The following is a 20,616-nucleotide window of genomic DNA, read 5'->3' on the forward strand; positions in this document are numbered from 1 at the left end:
CCCCTGTGCCACTCTATGGGGAAAAGGATCCTTTGGATCCAGGCTTCAGATGGGCAGACTCACACCAGAGCATCTCCACAAATGTCTGCCTCAGCTTATTGTTCCCCAGGATGAGAACAAATGAGTGGCCCGTAGGATAAACCATTGTCATTAGTTCTCCAAACATCTTGGTCGTCATAGCTCCTGGTAGGAAATAACTGGATACTGTAATTGAAAAGGCAAGAAAGTAAAATAGGAAGAGAAAGAGGAAGGACAGGATGATTTTGATGGCCCTCTTGTGGGCCTCGGTGCTCGGGTCGCTGGAGCTGCCACCGTTCTGCTGCATCTGCTGCGTGTGCCTCCCCAGGGAGAGGATGAGCAGAATGTAGGAGGCCAGAGACACAACTAGGGGAAGAACGTGCCACAGAATCCCGAGAACATGGATCCGTTCATAGTTAGTTTTTTGCTTTCTAAAGTAATCAGTCACATTCCCTGAGGCATTAATTCCACGGAGAACATAATACATCTCAAATTCATGGAACAGAGACATGGTGCTGCCACACGATAAGAGCAGAGCGCCCAACAGCATCCACGTGACCACCCTGGAAACTCTCCACTTGAGCCAAAGGAACGTGGGGTGGGAGAAACTGGCGATTTTCAGGCAGAAGAGGACACCAAGACAGGTGGCAAGCCAAATGCTCAGATGGTTCGTAAATGTCCAGCAAATATCAATCAGTTGCATCGTCACCCCTACATCATGGGCTTTGGGAAAGAACACCATTATTATACCATCAACCAAGAGAATCCACAGCAGAATAATCCTGGAGAGGGCCAGGCTAGTGATGATAAAGTCAGACAAAGACATTCTCCTGCTCTTCAACCAGCTGCTGCCATTGACCAACCCAATGAAACCATTCCCCAGCATCCCGAGAATGAACTGGGTGACAGACAGAACCAGAAACACCCACTTGCTGAGTCCCGACATGTCAGCTATTGGGCAGATCTCGTCTTTGTTCTTTCTGTACAATCTCCTCGCTGATTTGAAATTGCTCCCTGTGAATCTATCACCTCTACCTGTTGCTTTACTGTACCTGTCTCTTGATTCTTCCCAATTGAATCTGTTGTAGAGCACAGGTCACTGAACCCTCTCTGGCTCTTTCAGGTCAGTCTGTCCTCTTCACAGGTGACAAGGATTGTCATATTACATCGATGATCTAAACTCAGCAGCTCTTTGCTAAAATGCAAATAGACTCGTGTCCAGTGTCACACAGAGAAGGAAGGGGTCTGACTCACAACAAAGATGGAGGACTTGGACTCACTTTCAAAGGGAGTAGATCGAGTTGGGTGCCACACTGCACAGAAAGGTGAGTGTCACCTAAGCGTCACGTACACAACCCAGAGGGAGGACTCAGGAACACACACAGAAAGGGGAGCGACCAGAATGCCACCATAAGGCATATCCAGAGATCCCCTGGAGGAAGGGCCAAGTGCACGAAACAGAGAAAGTGCAGCCAGTGACACTGTCCTGGACTGGAATTAAGAGGTGTGTCCCTCGAAGTATGCCTTACGGAGGGGCCCCAAGTTCTTCCCTAGTGAGCCGTATTATCAGAAATGCCTAAGTATCCAAACACCTGAATGGTAACAACAATGAATTATAGCACATGAACTATTTAAAATATGAACTTTTCAGACTGCATGACCACTGTATTGGTAAGTCAATAGTAGTTAAGCTGGCAGAGATTACACACAGATACCACTTGTCCACCAAAGAAAGCTTGTTTACAGAAAACAGTGCCTTACAAATTTTGACCATGACCAACAGTACTTTTTTATATGATTTTATATATGTATATATCTCACTATTATAAAACATGTATGTGCCACAATCTAAGTATATGTATTTAATATGTATATAACACGTGTTTGTGGGAACACAAAGGTTTCACAAAACCGTATTTCCTTTCTGGTTGTGTGACTCTCTGATATTCTCTATCCTATTCTATTTTTTTCAATACTGCTTGATATTACAAACTTTATTTAACAACCTACTAGTGAGTTGTGATAAATGCTGTTTGAAAACACTGATCTGGAGGACGGTGAGAAGTCAATGCCATCAAGATACAAAGTGGAAAGTTCAGTAACATTATCCAATGACAGACAGAGGGACATGCTTTTAGGTCCCCTCAAAAGGACCGCAGAGTGGCAGATGAGAAAGCCCAATGAATGAAACACAGTCTCTCCTGGATGCATGCCAAGGAGCCGCTCACCTAAGCCAAGTGAACCCCATCAATCTCGGCATGACGTGGTGTACAGGATGACGTCAGAGCACACTCGAGCAGAAACACCGCCCTTCTCAATCACCCTCAGCTTTCCCAGGCTAACTTCACAACCTGGCCCCCAATTCTTCCTGAACCCGGTGCTGCAGAATGAGGAGGCCAGTTCCCAGCTGTCTCTGGGAGTCCTGTAACTGGACCCTAGCCCAACTATAGGGCTTATTCCACAAGCCACCACCAACGCCATTCAGTTTGTTCTCATGGCCTCCGTCCTAGATTCAGATTTTTAACACCATGTATATCCCCTCATGAGAAAAGATACACTAATGAGATTCCCTTCTCCATGGATTAGAAGTGTCTAATGAGGAGAAAGTCAGAACACACAGCATATCAGAAGGCACCTCACACACCATTTTTGTTTGATCGTCCTTTCTTACTAGTCTGATTATTTCCACCCCTTCCAAATGACACCTTGTTGTGTCATTACTGAGCAATTTAGGGTTAAATGTACTTTTTCTTTCTTAATTCTTTCCCAGGACAGTGTGGTTCCGTGTATGCCAGGTGAGCTGGTGTCCACATTGCATTTTCCCGAAGGACTTTGTTGGATGCCATCGTTATCATTGCTATTATTCTATCAGGTGCCACAGATAGGAGCTCCCAGTTACATCATTCCATTTTTAACATAAATCCTAAACTATCACATTAGGACTAAACGTCATAGCATTAATAACGGGTGCTTCTAAAATGTAGGCTGACCATTACCCTCCAAAATAACCACGTATATTCCCAGCCCAATTCTAGAAAGCCTGCAGCTTTAAACACGGTTTGTTGGCGGGATCAATGATACAGCTGCGGTATTGGATCTGTGGACCTTTCACCCGAGGCTGCAGACATCTAGAAAGACTACTGAGAGCTCACACTCTAACTCTCAACTACTCTTTTGAGTACAAGCCCAAAGTAGGTGTATCAGTTCGGATCCTGGCAGGAAACAATTGGCATAAACTGGGTAATTCCAGAAGAGTTTTAAAAGGGGATTGTTTTGTAAAGGGGTACTACTTACAAAAGTGGAGACAGAGTTGAGAGGACCCATGAACACATAGTGCAGGACCCCAGGGCTAGAAGCAGTGAGGCATCACAGCGCTGAGAGAGATGGAGAGAACATGGTGTGTGGAGGGGACCTGTCAACAGTAGCTGAGATTCTTCAGTTCGGCGACCCCCGAGACAGTGAGCTGGGAGGACAGGCCTAACACCTAGGTCAGCAGACTAACAGCCATTCCAACGCCATCCTCCACCCCTTCGTTATTCTCACACTTTTGTCCACTGGGACTTAGTTAGACATAATGGTCCAGGCCTTTGCCTTACTCCTGCTTCGGACGCTAAAGCTGCATGACAACTGAGCGGATCAACATCAGCGGTACACTCAGGCGGACATCAAGGGGAGTCACAGACACCTGTCAGTACCAACCGAGGCTCACTGACCTGAAGGAGACAGAAGGACGTCCGCACAGCCAGATGTCCACAGCAGACCGATCGGCGACACATACCATCAACGGAGTACCGGCTTCTGCGTCCCTTAGAGTCCTTCTCTGGAGAGCACACAATGGCAAGTAGTAAGTCTGTGTAATGAGCTCCTCCGAGTCCTGAAGGCTCACCCTCAAACCATATATGCACGTACACGTTCTGTCTGTGGCTAAGGTGCATGAGACACATTTTATCACTCCTGGTCTTACACTGTACACAATTCCCCTCAGAAGGAATACGGCCCCATTTGTCGCCCTCAGTTCCATCTCCCAAACTGATAAAAGTTTGTTTTACAAAACCAGAACACGTGTTTGCTGCCTGGATGTTTCCAATCTCATGCCACCGCACCAATGCACTAGCTACAGGCCCTCTCCTGTCAAAATGTTACCCCCAAAAGTTGATCCAGTCACTTCCTACCAGACACTGGGGACAGACATTTCTCCAGGGCTTTCTCATACACATCTTGCTGGATGTGCTAAGTAGGCAAGGCCCTCACCACTCTTCATCTGGGCCACTTTTTAGTGTGTTTGCAGCAAGCAACCTTGAAGGATGAGGTAATGTGCCCTTCCCTGACAAAGAGCAGCCTTGCGTGGTGCTTGCTATCGAGGCGGTGAGTTCTCCCAGCTTGGGGTCTCTCTCCTTAATGGAGCCCATCTGGGCCCTCTGCATCCCCGTGGGACTGGCAGACGTGGGGAACTGATGCAAACAGGCTGCTGGCTGTGCTGTGAAAAACAGGATTGTTTTTCTCTGACCCAGAAGTTTCATTTCTTCTGCCTGCCTCCATGAAACAGTGATAGGCCAACTTATTAGCTTGTAAATAGGGTCAAGTCAAATCCCAGATCAATTTGATCACCACTGCTTTTGGCGGCCTATTCCATTATTGACTCATCATCTCCCAAGCCTATAACCCCCATCTACGCTCTGTTCTATACCATGGGGGCTGGGATTCCACAAAGCATTTCCCAGACTCCCTTTCCAGATACCTCACTGTTGGTAGTGCCTGCCCATATGAAAACTGGCAGATGAGAAGGAGAAAAAGAGAAGAATCCTGCTTCTTACTCCAGTAGTGTGGCACTTGGTGGCCTTTCCTGTGATTAGGGAAAGGACCAATGACTACAGACTGCAGGGACCTGGACGAAACCATCGGTTCAGTGTTGCTAGTCCCGGTGTCATGCAGGGTGTCATGCGGGGTGTCATGTGGGGTCTCTGGTCCCGCTCCCCACATAAGAACGCAGGACATGGTGAGGCCAAAAAGGAACACCCACGGAGCCATAGATAGGGGAGTCATACCATATAGTCTCACTGGCGGCTGGGTTGGAGACACAGGAAGCAGGAGCCACACGATTCGCAATCTGCCATCCGTTTTTCTGCCAACCGACCTCACTTGCTAGCTGCAATCCGCCGTGCTAACTGCAAAGCCCGCTTGCTAGCTCAGTCACAGCAGTTATATCAGTGGCTAATGGTTAACCGGTTACAGCTGATGGCCAACTAGTCACAGCTGATGGCCATCTACTACCTGAGCCAGCACCTTTCCACGTGAGGCCGAGAGCCTGGACTCGCTCTCTGGGACTCTGTCCCCACACCTGGCCAAGGTGATACCTCTTCACCGCACCAGATACAACTTTAAACACTGCCCAGCAATGCAGCAACAGGCGCAGGCCCACAGGCACCGGCCCAGGGAAGCCATCCATTTCTCACCCCTGGGTATAACCCCATCTTCTTTTGGCTCCTTTTGGAAGTACCCTGTCCTTCCCCCTGCTCCTCTTCCCACACATCTGTAAACAATCTCTTACATTACATTCTATCTGTTTGAGATACAGATACTGGTTTCATTTGGCTGACTGGACTCTGAATGACGCACCATCCTTCCACCTGTTCTGTGGTTTGGGGTTTTAGTTGTCTCCTAATTTCATCCAAGATGCAACACACATTTCTGTTTCTCATTCTCCTTGGGCTTCTGGGATGACTTTCAAGAAGAAAAGGAAACTCATTTGACCTGTAATGCTATTTTCTTATGGCAACTCCTGCCAGTAAGTTTGTAATACGTATTATTTTTGTTATTTTAATACCATCCATATGTTGATAATTACAAAACGTACATCTTCATGCCAGACCACTCTTCCATATGCATCCACCCATGTGACTTCTGTACTTGGCTCTATTACAGACTTAACATGTCCAAGACAAAAACCTTAATTTATTGCCATTAAAAAAAAAACAAACTCACCCCATCGTCATCCATCCAGTTGCTCAAATCAGGCACCACCTAAGAATTCATTTGATTCTTCTCTTTACTATAACCCCACATCAATTCCTCAATGACTTATCCATTTTAATTATAAAACACACCTTGAATTTTCCATGTCTACTTCCTCCATCCTGGTCCGAGCTACCACGACCTCTCCTCTGAACTACTCAGTGGTCTCCTAACTCATTTCTCCACTTGTCATGTTTCCCGGCCCCAATAGATTCTCCATGTAGCCAAAAGAGAGATCTCCTTAAATATAAATGAGATCATTTCACTGCACAACTTAAAGTGCTTCAATGGCTTCCAGGTGCAACTACACCAAAATGTACACTCCTTACACTGCATCGTATACTGAGAATTTCTTCTGCATATTCTTCTGCATGCACCAGGATTCAAGATAAATTTTACAGGATTACACGGTCTGAGTTAAGGAGCAGGCTTCATTGGGATAAAACTTACATCAACCCCAGAAATGAAAGCATGGTCCCTTCTCATCTTCCTGTGATTACACAGAGGGGCCAGGGCACTTATTGGCTTAGCAGCATACTTCGTATGCCATCTTCCCGACTGCTCGCACTTCCTATAATGAAAGTGTGAAAGCAACTTTGTCAGTAAGAAAATACACAGTCTGCTTAGTGCTAGAAAATCTGGGTTCGGGAAAGGCCAGCTGACCCACCCCTGGGAACTTGGAGCCCATGGGATGTTGTAGTTCCCACTGCTAGAAGAAAATCACCAGTTCTGTGGGAACTGAGCTTATGTGAAGGACTTTCTTGGGAGAAGTGGAAGAAAGCCTCTTTTCCCAACTTGTTGTCCAAGATTAAACTCCTAGCGTCATCTTTGGACAGCTTTCCTCATTGCAGTATAAATTTCTTATTAGAATAATGATCCTATTTCCCAGTTTGTCCAGAACAATCCTGGTATGTGCCTGTGATTACAAGTAATTATTAATAATGCCCCCTTTCGGTGTTTTATTCACTGAATTCTCAGGCCCTAGGCTCACTCCTTGGAACACAGAACTTCAATACGTATATATTGAATAAATGAATTTTCTAGAAGCTTAATTTCTGCTTTACAGCTCAAGTTTTAAGTTCCTTTTTTAACATTGTTGGTGTCAGGAAACATAATGGGGAAAAAAAGTGAACTAGAAGTTAGATCCTATTCCTGTACCTGCCATTTATTAATCTGACATTGCTTGAGCAGCTACTATGTGACAGACAGCATGCCAGGTGCAGGAAATCATGGACTAGTAAGCAAGAGACACATCTACAAAAAATGACAACGATGTGACCAATGGTATAAGAGACAAATAGAAAAACACGATTGCACGGAAAAGGGACCAAATTCTGCCTGGAATTGTCACAGGCTTGAAAGATGACATTTGAGATATGTCTTTAAAAACAAATAGGAGTTCACCTGGCAGACGCGGTTTAAAAAAAGGGGGGGGGGGGAATTCCATGCACTACAGAAATAGAATGGATAATGGTGGTGGTGATTTCTCCACTAACATATCACATATTATCTGAGCTAGAAAATAATAAACGTACATAATGCTTAATTACGTGGTATGCATCATTTTAAGGTATCTAGAGTAAGTCACTTAATTCTCAACACGTAAGGTGAGTTCCATTATCGACCCCATTTTTTAAGAGGGGGAAAGTAAGGCTCTGAGATTTTCATCGAGTTAGTAAGCAGCAAAGGAGTTAGTAAGACCCAGGTAGTCTGGCTTCAGAATCCATTAGAGATCACCTATTGGTGACATTTCAATAAAGGTGCAAAAATGGGAACTTGAGCCGTAATTTAGGTCGGGGAAGGTTCTTAGATCCTCTTTGACTTCCATCACACTGCTTCGTCTGCTCTGGCTCCCTCCCGATGATCCCCACGAACTCTCAAATCAGGGGATGCAACTCAAACCAACGGGTGTTTAACGAGATCCGATACAGCCCCCCTGGGTCCCTACTGTGCTTTCCTTATTCCTCATTTATCTGCACAACACATTTATCAATGAATGATCTGCTACTACGGTAAACGGAAAAAACCCTAGAAGATAGTAACCTAAGATACTTGCATCCTTCTCCTCGTAATGCTTCAAGTTAACTATGTGATCTTAGGCAGATTTCTTGAACTTTCTGACCCCCAGGTTCCAAATAAATGAAATGAGGAGGGACCAGACGGTCACTATTAATGAATGGTGTAAGGGCCTGGGTTCTGGAGTCAGACCTGAATTTGAATCTAAGTGCTACCGCTCATTAGACATGTGACCTTAGGCAAGTTCATCTCCCTAAACCTCAATTTGCTCATCTGTAAAATAGGTACAGTAGTACCTATTTTATACAGTTGTCATAGTGATTAAATAATACAGTGCCTATAAAAATGTATAATGCAGGAGTGTTCTTTAACTGTTAGCTATTATTACCATCAACATGAATAGGGTCATTGCACTATACGTTGCTTATACTTGGGATATCTTTATGGAAACTTCTATTTATTCGACGTAATATTTCATACTTATAAAAATACATGCAACATATATATGTTATAAAGCAAACAAAAGTAGCTTAAGGAGTAAAACATCACCAGTCGTACCAATGCACAGACCTAGGTGCTTCTTCTCTAGCCTACTTCCTGTTCTTTCCCCCGTTTCCTATGGAAACTCATCTTGAATTTTGTATTTATCATTCCTTCCCTTTCTGAATAGCTTTATCACATAGGTGCCTATCCATGAACATATTGCTTCCTTCTCTTTGATTTTAACCTTTATAAAAATAACATGGTAGACAAGTTATCTTCTGAAATTGGCTCAACATTGTTTCTAAGTTATTCTTGTTACAGCAATAAGTGTAATTCACTTATGCCGCTGTATTAACATTCCACTATGTATTTGTCGATTCATTCTCTGTTGATGAACCTTTGGGTTGTTTCCAGTTTTGTACTATAATGTACACTGTTGCTGTGACACCCTTGGACACGTTTCTTGGGCCACATGAACAAGTTATAGGGTGTACCTTAAAGGTGGAATAACTAGGTGAAATCTCAACTCAACAAGTTAATGACAAAATGTTTTCTCAAAAGGAAGTGCCAATTTATACTCCCCACCAGTGCACGAGCTTCCATGGGTCTACACCTTCCCCCACACTTTGTTGTCGCAAATATATTGAAATTTGCCAGTGTGGAAGGCTTAACATGAATTTTCATTGCATTTTCTGGTTTGCATTTCCTTATGAAGTGGACCACTTTTTCATCTATTAATGGATCATTTATAATATATTCCCTTCTCTGTGAAATGCCTGTCTTTGCCCATTTTTCTGTTGGTTTTATTACTTTGTGGGCCTTCACATATTCTAGATGGTATTTCAGTTATATTATTAACATCTTCTCTTCCAGTTTGTGACTTATTTTGCTTCATGACTTTTGATAAACAAAGGTTATTCTTAACAGTTAAACGTATCACTATTTTCTGTTTACGTTTTTGTTTAAAAAATATTCCCATGCCTCCGTATCATAGACATTGTCTTATATTTTCTTCCAACTTTTCAAGTTTTGTCTTTCACAAATAAGTCTTTAAATAACCAAGAATTCATTCTTGCATAAAGTGCAAGGCAGAGATCCAGCTTGTTTTTTCTGCATGGATGACAAATTTTCCTAGCATCGTTTGAGTAATTTACACTTTACCCAGTGACCTATAATGCCACTTCCATCATACAGCATTTCCACGTATGAAGGGTCTGTTTCTGGGTTCTCTATGCTACACCACTGTTCTATTTGTTTATTCCTGCATCCATAGTATACTTCATTTATCACTATAGCTTTATTTAAAAAAAAATAAGCCTTGCCAACTGGCACGGCAAGTCCAGCATCTCATTCCTCCTCTTAGGAGTATGTTGCCTTTGCTTATCAATGTCTTTAGAATGAACTTGACCAGTTCCCCCCGCACCCCCAAATCTTTTAGGAATTTTAATTCATTTTGCTCTGTAACATCAGTTTGAGGAGGGCTGACATCTTTACATTATTGATGCTTCCAATAAATGTGGTGTACCAAGGATTCAGTCTTCTTTTAATGTATTTCAGTCAAGTTTTATAATATTCTCCATAGAGACCACACATTGGGAGACTCCTTTCATTTTCTGATGCTCTTGTATATGGCCTTTTTTTTTAAAATTACATTTTCTTTGCTGTTGTTTGCAATCAACTTTTTTTGGTATACTAATCTCCCTTCCAGCAACACTTACTCAACTATAGATTCTTTTGCGTTTTCTATGTAATCACGGCATTTGTAACGTTCCTTTCCAATCTTAATTCTTTTTCTTTTCCTTCCGTAACTGCTTGCTAGAATCTCAGTACAAGTAGGGTGTTGAGAAGTGGTGGTAACAAGACATCCTTGCCTTGTTCCTGTTTTAAATGCTCTCTTCTACTTCCAAGAATGTGTGAGGCACACCTTTGACAGCCTGTTATTTCCAAATCACAATGTCAAGATTAACAACTGTCATCACAGAATCCCTTTTGAGTGTGTTTCCTACTTATTGCTCCAGTTTCAGCTCATGTAAAACTCATCACTTGGAGATGTCCCTTTCTTCCTGCAAGCCCTATTATGGACTGAATTGTGTCACCCCAAGATTCACATGTTGATGTCCTAAACCGCCATGTGACTATAGGACCATGTGACCTAACTAAACATAAAGGAGGTCATGAGGGTGCAGCGCTGATATGACAGGATCGGTGTCCTTGTACGAGAGACCGGACAGCTCACCCACTTCTCTGCCAGCGCACACAGAGGTCAGGTGAGCACACACATGGTGGCTACCTACAAGCTAGGAAGCAGACCTCACCAGAAACATATGCTGGCACCTGATCTTGGACTCAAACCTCCAGAATGGTAAGAACATAAATGCCTGTCATTTAAGCCACCCAGTCCATGGTTATTGTAAGGCAGCCTGAGCCAAGACACCAATGATGCAGTAAAAACTACTTAGGATCTGATTATTTTGCAAGGGGAAGCCTCCTCACTCCAGATCACATAGTCTGCTCTACTGCCGGGGGGGCCTAAGGACAAGACTGCTCTTCTTCACCTACGTGCTCCTTCACTTAACTGGGGCTATTAAGTCAGGGGCCTCATGAGGGACTAAAACTAAACTATTTGATGGACAAATGTGCTTATATTCACTGATTGCTAAGCTTTAGTTACATTTTATGTTCTGGTTCCCTCTCCAAACTTAGGTAGAAGGAAACATAGGCTAAAAGCCTGAAGGACTGAGGGAGCAGGAGTAAGGTTGTCCTTCTATCTACTTGCAGTGGAAGGTCATCTAAGAGAAAGGATAAGAGTAAAGAGCTGATCATGTACAGAGACACAAAGGTTAAGAATGTGTACGTTAGTAAGGATTCGGTTTCACTGCAAAGCACAAGTACGTGGCTTAAACAAGGAAGAGATTTATTTGTGTCTCCGAAAGAAGTCCAGATGCAGACCGTCCAGGACAGGGTGGTGGTTCCATGGTCATCACAGCTCCCAGCTTCTTCTGTCTTCCATCCTGAAGATCGTCTCCTGCTCCAAGATGGCTCCTGGAGATCCAGGCATCATGTCCACATTTCAGACAAGCAAAAGCCAGATGAGAGTCTGGAGAAGCACAAAGGATGAGCCTCCCAACAGAGTCAGCTCATTTAAGGAACTTTCCTGGAAGCACCACCAAATGGCTTCTGCTTGTAACCCTTAGCAACCCTTAACTGCAAAGGAGAATAAAAACGCAGTATTTTAGCTGTGTGCACTGTCACCCCCACTAAAATACAGGTTCTGTAAATGTAGACGGGATAATGGGTATTGTGGTATATTAACCATGTTTCTTGTTTTCTGTGTTTTACGATACATGGACATCCTGGGGCCTACGAGAAACTGCCCCCTCCCCAGGTTAGCTAATTCCCAGAAATAACAAATGACTTGCCCACAAGCGTGCCTTTGATACGCAAAGCAGCCGATCCTGAGCCAAACGCTCACGAGCCCCGTCATCAGGCTCCTGCAGGCTACTCCTCGGCCCAAACCACCCCAGAGCCTGGTGCCTGACACCCAGGGACCACTCCCATAGCCCAGACCCTGCTGAAAACGATTCACTGTCTACTCCTGAACTTCGACACTCTGAAGTGGACAGCCTGCTGTGTTATCAGCCAACCTCTACAACACTGCAGCAAACTAGCAGGCAGACCTGGGGAGCACGGAGGCAAACATGAAGAAGTAAAACACGCACGGAAAAACTGAGTGTACTGTATGTAGTCCTTGTCGGTAAGTTAGTAGTAGCTATTTCCAGACTCTTATAATAAAAAATAATTGTTCGTACACATGATCTATATGTGCATCAAGAGATCATGTGGAAAAGTAACAGGAAAAGGCAATACCTGAGTCTCTAACCTAGGGAGGCAATGTCAAAGGTTGCTCAGGGGACTTCCCCGAGAGTTCCGGGTGAGACTAGAAGGATAAAGAACAGGGGCTTAGGGAACCAGAGAACAGTGGAACCAGAGCCCCTGTCATCACCTGGGCTTGAACTATTTCAGATCTGGTTATACGGTTAGGTCTTTACTGCTGTAAATGCTATTTCATACATGCTACTAGTGAAATTGTCCCCAAAACAAAGTTGTGAAAAAGGTAGGTTAGTCTGGAAGCTGTTTAGGTTAGATGCCGAGCACTACTCAGCAACCTCCTTCAATTTGGCCTAAAGCTCAATAGCCCATTAGGGTCACGCATCTGCAACGATGTATCGAGTGTCTATTCTATGCCAAGCACTGTTAAGGTGCAGGTACACAGAGAAGACACAGTCCTTGCCTTCGAGTCTACACAGCAAACAGATAAGAAAATCAATATTTTCAATAGTGGGATAAGTGCCTGACATAGAGTGATGTACCATAAACACTGAGGGGCTGAATCAACACTGTAACAGAAGGGTGCACAAAACACAAGGGGTCTTCCCGAAGGCACTTACCCCTTGGCCATCACACAGATGAACCTGAAAATTCACTATTTTGTATACTTGTACATAGAAACCATCTCTAAAAGAATAAATTACTAGTGAATGCCATATTAGACAGGAACTGCCAAGGTTGATGGCATAAAAAGGGGAGGGTGGGGGGTGACAGGAGAAATAGTATCACTCATTTTATATAAAACAATATTTTAATTCTTGTCCTTAGAAACTATAAAGACTATACATAATTTGGAAATGAGACTGTACCAAACACTGTCCAAAGACGAATCGTCCACTCTATGCCTTCTCTTTCGTCTGGTCACTCAGAAATATAATGTTATCTGTAAAGAAAACAAAGTATAAGTATTATTTTCAGAACTCTTTCTTCATCCCATTTAATCATTCCTCTTTAATACATACACATTTCAGTGCTGTTAACGAAAAGGATTTTAGACAAATTCTTAAAATATTAAGTAACTCTTGCCATGTTCATGAGAAGTATTAAACAGACATAATAATGGAGCTAAAAGCTGGGCTTTGGCCGTTTGTCAACAATTCAGACCTTGTTAGAAGAAGTGGGGTATTTTTTGTCTTCCCTGAAGACAGTTAAGGTCTTCTCAGCAATAACTTTCTACAGAAGAACTAGTCACAAATTTCAGCGCTTGCAATGCTCAGACAGACGCCATGAAACCAGGTAGCAGCGTCTGTCTTGCACAGAGGAGGACCAAGGCATAACATCCACATGCGGGAGGTATGGAGGAAGAACACAGTTCAATACAGGGCCTTGTTAGCAAAGATAACTTTATGTATATTTTTAAGTTCAGTCTGAACACTCACATAGAAGACATTTTATTTTTAAATTTTAACACAGAATGACCTTTATATACTCATTCTTCGGAAAGCTTTTACTAATCAATATTACAGAGAGAGCATTTTTAACTGAGAACATCAGACATTGCTCTTAAAATGATGCCCCAGATGGAGTTAGTTTAGGATGAGTGAAGGAAAAGAGTTAAGTCGTATTTCCTATATAACTCCGAAAGATCCAGATTCAAAAACTTTAGAATTATTCAAAATGGTTATTATATAATGACTGAGTATTTTGTTCATGACTACAGTCTCCTAAAAAGAGAGTATTTTGGTGCAGAAGTATAATTTCAGAAGAGACCACCAGACCTGCATCACTGTGTATAGGCAAGAGTGCCACCCACTGGTCATTATTTTTAAGATGCAGACAGGATCCCTAGGTGAAAAAAGTATGGCCTATAAAACAGATCAACCAAATTAAACTCTACTTCCTTCCATTCAAATGTTACTAAAGATCTATTCCCTTTTACTATTAGCCATAAACCTATGCCAATTGCTCAATCACCCATGCTCGTGTTTGAAACAAAAGCATCGTGTTAAGTACCAAAAAGATACTGAATAAATCTGCACGAATGTCTAATGCCACTCACAGTAATGTAACTGGATGTTGGCACAAGCTTCTCCCTGGTTAGGTCATGTCCATCAAAGATACTAAAGTTTCTCTAACTCCAAACACTAAGAACTGGCAGGGACAGTTCAATTTATACTACATTCTACTCAGTGCTACTTGTGAACTAAAACTATGAGTACAGAGATAACTTTCTAAAAGAATAGATAAATGTAGAAACCTTTAGTAAGCCCACAAACCACTCAGACTCCTCCTGGTGAGGATTACACCCCCCACTGAAGTTACTTATAACACAGCCAAGCTTTTAAAGAAGGGGAGGGGGAAAGAACAGCTGTTGGCACACGCTTCTTACCAGCTATGATCGTTGTTGCTTGTCGCCTCACATTATTTTTATCCGTGTATTCACCATAGTCTACTTTTCCTTCCACATAAATTCGAGACCTAAAATAAATTGAATTTACATTTTTTAGTCTAGAGATTCTAATGTTTTACGAGAGAGCGTAATGAGTATACACTAAGGATGAAACATATAATCACACGCACCCTCATTTTTACTACCATTTCTCAAAGTTCAGAATTATGAGTACTAAAACAAAAGGTTCACACAGATTTCACAAATCTAGGTAAAAAGGACAATGTTTTCATCCTTGAATTGACTGTGGTCCTTAAGAAAGTTCAAATTAAATAAAAATACTGTTCAAAATCTTAAGCCAAATTTTTTTTTGAAAAAGTAACCATAAGACCAAGAAAATGAAAGGGTAACCTAGTGGCATCCTTTAAATCTCTAGAATTGATTCCAATGAGTCGTTTTCCATTACTTTTGATTTTGGACTCCCTAACCGATTTGTTGATTTTCACTTATTTTTCAGTTCCTATCATTGAGGTTCATGAACTTATTCCCAAGGGACTTAGAACAAAATTCAAAATAGAATTTTTCAACTTAGTGTTTCACTCGGAATTAATTACTAAGACTATTTCTGCACTATCTGGAAGGGTGAGCTAGAACACAAGCATAACACACCAGTAGATGCAATTGCATATTGACATTTTCCTTGAAATTTCCTACATGTGCTTATATGTGTGTATTGCATGCATTCTTACATACATATGTAAAGGACAACCAAGGTACATATGAAGAAAGGTATGGAGTTATTGAAAAGAAACTGAAATTTTAGTCACTGAAATTATTTTTCATGAAATATGTTTTGTTTCTATAAAACAAGTACATTTCTAAATAATCGCTGGGAATACAACTGCTGGTCAACACACCCTATTGTTCTGTGGGTTTGGAAAAGACACTCTTTATAGACAATCAATCCAAGCATTCCAAAAGGGACTATTATATAAAACTGTCAGATATTACAAAAACTGCTGTGAATATGACCATAACGCCTCAGGGTGTCAGGCCTGACACATTTCAGATCCTCCGCTAAGGACATCATGTAGAGGACAGGAGGCACGACACCTGCCGCTGTGCAGCATGGGAACTCCTAAAAGCCTGCACAGCACCTGCTTCCACGACGCTAAATACACTCTGCCTTCCCTCCAGTCTCAGCTGCTTTTATTTCTGTACAAACCCTACTTTCCTACATTGTAAGAGGAAACCTGGTTTTATACACCTTTGAATTAGTCACACATAACAACACACCATGCATACAGTATTAGGCACTGAACAAATATCTCGAGTAAACATACAGTAATTAGTAGTACTCAGGAACAAAGACGTTACACATTCCAGGTGTCCATGAGAACACCTGTTATCAGTTTTTGAACCATTCCAGCTGTAAGATTCTTCCTTCCTCAACTTACCCCTTTTTCACATACTGATATGCTACATCTCTGAGGCCTGGTCGGAATACTGAAATTCTGTGCCATGTTGTCTTTTGACTGACATCACCTACGTCACAAAAATAGGAAACACGGTTACAAATGCCGGCAGACAGAACAAATGCCAAAAGACCACATACCCAGCAAAACCAACATCACAATTCCTAAGAGAACACAATAAAGGTAGAGAAGAAAGATCCTTTGTAAAAGCAGCTTATCTCTAATTAGATAATTGACAGTAAACTATCGCTGACAAAAGTGAAAGCCTAATCTTTTATACTCACCCATCTGGTATGCTTCATTGTCTCCGGATTTCCACATCTCATTTGTTGCTAGAGAAAATATTGTGACTGGGTTTTTCCCTTCCACCTGTCTCATGACAGGGTCCTGACCCACTCGCCCAAGTAACTGCACACGATTCAGGGCTGAAACACATGTATCGATAAAATGAGACTGAGAGAAATATCCAGAAGAGGAAGAGCTACAAATCCTTCAACTTCAATCTCCGCATTAAGCAAAACCCAAGTTCTCGATCAGAAAGTAAGTTTAAGGGGCAAACAGAGGAAGGCTGGGAGGGAAAAGGAGGGTTAACAAAAAAGTAGAAAACATTCCTAAGACAAAGTAGCCCCATAAAACAAACAGTAAGCTCTTCGCTTTATTTTAAATTCTTCTTTAAAATACCTTTACACGTGTGAGAGAATGTTAGCACACTACTAAAAATAACAGACTTTAAACTTGGAAATGAGCTACTTACATCTTTCGAGAACCAAGCTGCTGGCTACTTCAGACTCATGTCTTACAAACTGATGAAGCACCTAAAGTGGAACAAATAAGTAAAATGGCTATAATTGTTCAGAATTTTGGGGGGAAGGCAAACACAAACAGAAGATCGGCTCACATTTCGTCACCATCTAATCGGCAGCTCCTATAACGTACACCCTCAGAAGAGAAGAGATGTGCTTCCCTTGTTCTCCCATCACATAGTGAGAGAGGACCACGTAACACTTATAGGCAGCCTACTATAGAAGCCCTAAGGTACAAAGGACGTACTAAAGAGCCCGCCCAAGAAAGTTAATTTATAGTCCTCTCCTGTTTCTTTTGTGGCAACCCTCCCGATTATGGAGCTTCTGTGGTTGCACACAATAGGTAAAATGAAATATCCGCTGGGAAAATTCATGTTTTCAAGGAAGCAGATAAATGTGGTTCTTTGATAAGGTATAAAGATATAACTGTCCAAATCAGTTTGTCAGAGAAAGGTAGTCGCTGCCACATCACAACGGCACTCACTGATCCTAACAGTTATTGTTACTTGATACTAGCTAAGTGCTTTACCTCCTATCGGTTAATCCTCAGAATAAAACTATACACTGCAAAATTATCCCCACTTTAGAGATGAAAAAAGTGAAGTCCAGAGAAATTAAGCAACTTGCCCAAAATCCTACAGAAATTAAGTAGCAAGTCACACCTAGAACCAGGGCCGTCTGACACCAAGGGTGCTGCTTTTCCCAATGCCCTCTGCTGCCTCCTTAAAAACATTCTACTCAAGGGCTATTGCCCAGATGTGAGTACATATCACTGGGCACAACACTGGTTTCAGAGTCCAGAGAGCTAACCATGACATCAGAAAAACATGTCATGTGATGGCACTGTTAATATAAAAAGCAGTTGTCCACCAATCAAATGAACACCCATTCCTGGGAGACTTTTGGCTATAGAATCCCATCACCGTGTTTTGGGACAGTGGGTGGGTGAGAAGATAAAGATGTTAGTTACAACATAATAAAGGATCAAGATGGTAACTAGTATCTGTGTCATCATTCCGGAAATGTACTAATGTGAGTGCTCAGATGAGCCAGGCTGGCTAATAAATCTTACAGAATAATAATGTTTCATTTGTGGCACACAAAAATCAAGACCCAAGGGAGAAGCAGAAATATGAAAAGAATTTTTAACTGGGACAATTTTTTTTTAATTTCACTTTTTTTGTATCTGGTTTTAAAGATATCTTAATAGGTATTAAGATAGTAGTAATTTTTCCAAGTTTTATATTTACACACACAAATGTAAAATACGTAGAGGTTAAAATGGGGTTCCAAGAATGCAGAATCAATTCTCCAGTAGAGTGAAGAGAACAGGTTTCCTGGAGGAACTGATTCTTCAGTAGTCTTAACAGGATGGGGAGAAAAAGAGAAATGTTATAAAAGAGACTCTACAGAACACGGGGCCCCAACGTGGCAAGTAAGGAGAAAGCGCAGCCTCCGCAGGCCAGACTGTCTGGAGAGATGACAAGTTAGATCGGGTGGAATGAGAAAGAATTTGGACACAGTACATTTGTGGTGATGCTGAGACGTCAGCTACTCGCCTCAGTGTGGGGAGAGGGTGTGGGAGGCAGCTGACAACAGAGGAGGCAGGGAGACAGCAAAGGAACCACACGCCTTATAGGAAAATGCTGGAACAAGGAGTCTCACAGCCTCTGGATCAATAAAGCCTTTAAATGCTCTCGAACTGATCTAATGCAAGTAACACGTGTTGAAAAGTAATGACTCCTACTATGCATGTGAGCAAACTAGAAAACTTTTGTTTTGTTTTACTGAGCATTATTTTTCAGGGAACATTATTCTGTTCCCAACACTCCGTATCGAACGAGGACACGTAAAATAATGGATGGGCTCAGAGGTCTGCTGCCTCTGCCGTCAAAAGCCTGAAGAAACCTGATCACCAAGATTGATAATAACACGTCTCAGCACTAATATGGGAAAGGGATTACCTGTAATACAGGTCTTCGAAACATGGCTTCTGTTTTGCTTTCCCTGCAATTCAATCTTTAGTCTTTCCCTAAAGGGAGGAAAAAAAGAAACGAATACCTCTTATAGAAATAGCACAGGTTCACTGATCCCAAATTCCTAACCGCATTCCTGATTTTTATGCAAACCTTTTGACTATAATACATCAACATTCCTGCACATTTGACTAGGATTTCTCCCCCCCCCAAAAAAATAAAACCCTTATCCCTTGTGTCTTTTTTGATCCCCTTTAACTTCCTCTTTCTCCAACCTATACAAAAAAAAAAAAAAAAAATCTTATTCTGAGTTGTTCTCATTTCCATTCCACTGTCTTCCCCAATTCCGTTAAAATGTGGGCTCCTTAGGACAGGGATTTTTGTCGAATGTATTCACTGCTAAGTCCAATCCCCCTCAAGCAGTTCCTAACACATAGGAAGGGCTCAAAAAATACTACAATATCATCAAGAGACTTAAACCTGAAACTTGTTGCTGCCAAAATCACAGCCTCCACACCCGTGAGCAAAGACTGAGACGCGTGGGCTCCCCGACCTCCCCACCAGGATGGGCCGCCGCCCTTTCTCAAAGCGGCGCTTGCAACCAACCACGCAGGGAGGTGAGAGGAAGCCGCGAAGCCCTCCATACACGTTTAAAGAGAAGGGACAGACACCCACGCGGCACCGCTCGAACACCTCGCACGGGACTCACGCCTCCCTCCCTCCCTCACCTGACGTTCTAGCCGGACAGCCTTGGGGAAGGGAGTCACTTCCGGCTGCGGCCGTGACGCAAGAATCGCGAGAAGAAGGAAAAACCGGAAAGTCCGCGACGTGCGTCGTAGAAACGGGGCCGGCCAACGCCAGGAGAAACACGCCCCCCTTAACGCGTTAGTTCCGGAAGATTTTTTTCCCGACGAGAGCAGGTTAAGACAACGCCGCCAAGTGGTGACTGTGGCTGATGTCAAGTTTATAATGAAATTATTTGATGAGGTTCCCAACTGGCTCCAGGAGGGGACAAGGTAGGCGACACGAAGGATGGCTCCGCCTGTGGGAAAAACTAGAACGCTCCAGGCCTCCTAAAGAAGAAAATGAGAAAAAGGAGTGGGTATAGAGCTGAGAGCGCCAAATACTTTATAAGGTCAAATTAATGCGAAAATCTGTGCTGAACAACAACAACAAAATTAAATTTTAATTAAATATAAGATTTGAGCCATATTTGTTCCTGAGGCAGAAGGGAAAATGTGCAGCCCGCTCCTATATTTTCATGTGTTTAAAATGTTTTTCCAGAATATGAAAGTACTTGAAATACTGAATATTTGAAAAGTAAGTGTATTAAAACTCACCACATTGTTTTAAGTTTAAATACTTTATTTATACCCAAACAAGAATTTATTATATAAGTTTACTTTCCAGGCTTTAATGGAAGTACGTCGATCAATATTTTCAAAATCTACTTATTTTCTTATTTTCAGTTGCAAGAATTGGCATGTGTGGCAATTTTTCTCGACCAAGTGGCCATCTTTAATCATTTCAATTAAGTTCAGCTTACTGATCTTGTCTTGATTTAAAATTCTGGTATTTTATTCAACATGGATTTTTAAATTATAATCTTTTAAAAT

At 42.3% G+C, this 20,616-nt stretch overlaps 2 protein-coding genes across 4 annotated transcripts; both read right to left on the minus strand.

Moving 5' to 3' along the window:
• Positions 1–13: 13 nt before the first annotated feature.
• Positions 14–964, minus strand: TAS2R3 (taste 2 receptor member 3). Its single transcript, XM_019749841.2, has one exon. It carries the CDS (start codon positions 962–964, stop codon positions 14–16), a length of 951 nt encoding a protein of 316 aa, XP_019605400.2.
• A 10,458-nt stretch (positions 965–11,422) lies between these two features.
• SSBP1 (single stranded DNA binding protein 1) lies at positions 11,423–19,805 on the minus strand. Of its 3 annotated transcripts, none has more exons than XM_019749874.2 (8): positions 19,729–19,805; positions 18,989–19,056; positions 16,976–17,036; positions 16,506–16,646; positions 16,204–16,291; positions 14,747–14,835; positions 13,227–13,300; positions 11,423–11,733 (listed from the first exon to the last, which is right to left on the minus strand). In XM_019749874.2, the coding sequence occupies exons 2-7, from the start codon at positions 19,010–19,012 to the stop codon at positions 13,257–13,259; spliced, it is 447 nt and encodes a 148-aa protein (XP_019605433.1). In that variant the 5' UTR covers positions 19,013–19,056; positions 19,729–19,805; the 3' UTR covers positions 11,423–11,733; positions 13,227–13,256. The 3 variants fall into 3 exon arrangements, with proteins under 3 accessions (XP_019605433.1, XP_074171363.1, XP_019605434.1); XM_074315262.1 differs by lacking the exon at positions 19,729–19,805 and adding an exon at positions 19,676–19,697; XM_019749875.2 differs by lacking the exon at positions 19,729–19,805 and adding an exon at positions 19,481–19,658.
• Between the last annotated feature and the right edge of the window lie 811 nt (positions 19,806–20,616).

The sequence above is a fragment of the Rhinolophus sinicus genome, linkage group LG11 (genome assembly GCF_036562045.2).
Source record: "Rhinolophus sinicus isolate RSC01 linkage group LG11, ASM3656204v1, whole genome shotgun sequence".
Classification (NCBI taxonomy): Eukaryota; Metazoa; Chordata; class Mammalia; order Chiroptera; family Rhinolophidae; genus Rhinolophus; species Rhinolophus sinicus.

What these genes read in the sequence shown, in the direction of transcription:
- TAS2R3 (XM_019749841.2), bottom strand. Translation starts at nt 964, where the DNA reads ATGTCGGGACTCAGCAAGTGGGTGTTTCTGGTTCTGTCTGTCACCCAG.
- SSBP1 (XM_019749874.2), bottom strand. Translation starts at nt 19,012, where the DNA reads ATGTTTCGAAGACCTGTATTACAG. An exon ending in TATCAGTATGTGAAAAAGGG is followed by an intron (nt 14,836 to 16,203) that starts GTAAGTTGAGGA and finishes AATTTATTTTAG; the next exon opens with GTCTCGAATTTATGTGGAAG. An exon ending in AGCAACAACGATCATAGCTG is followed by an intron (nt 13,301 to 14,746) that starts GTAAGAAGCGTG and finishes TTTTCTTTACAG; the next exon opens with ATAACATTATATTTCTGAGT.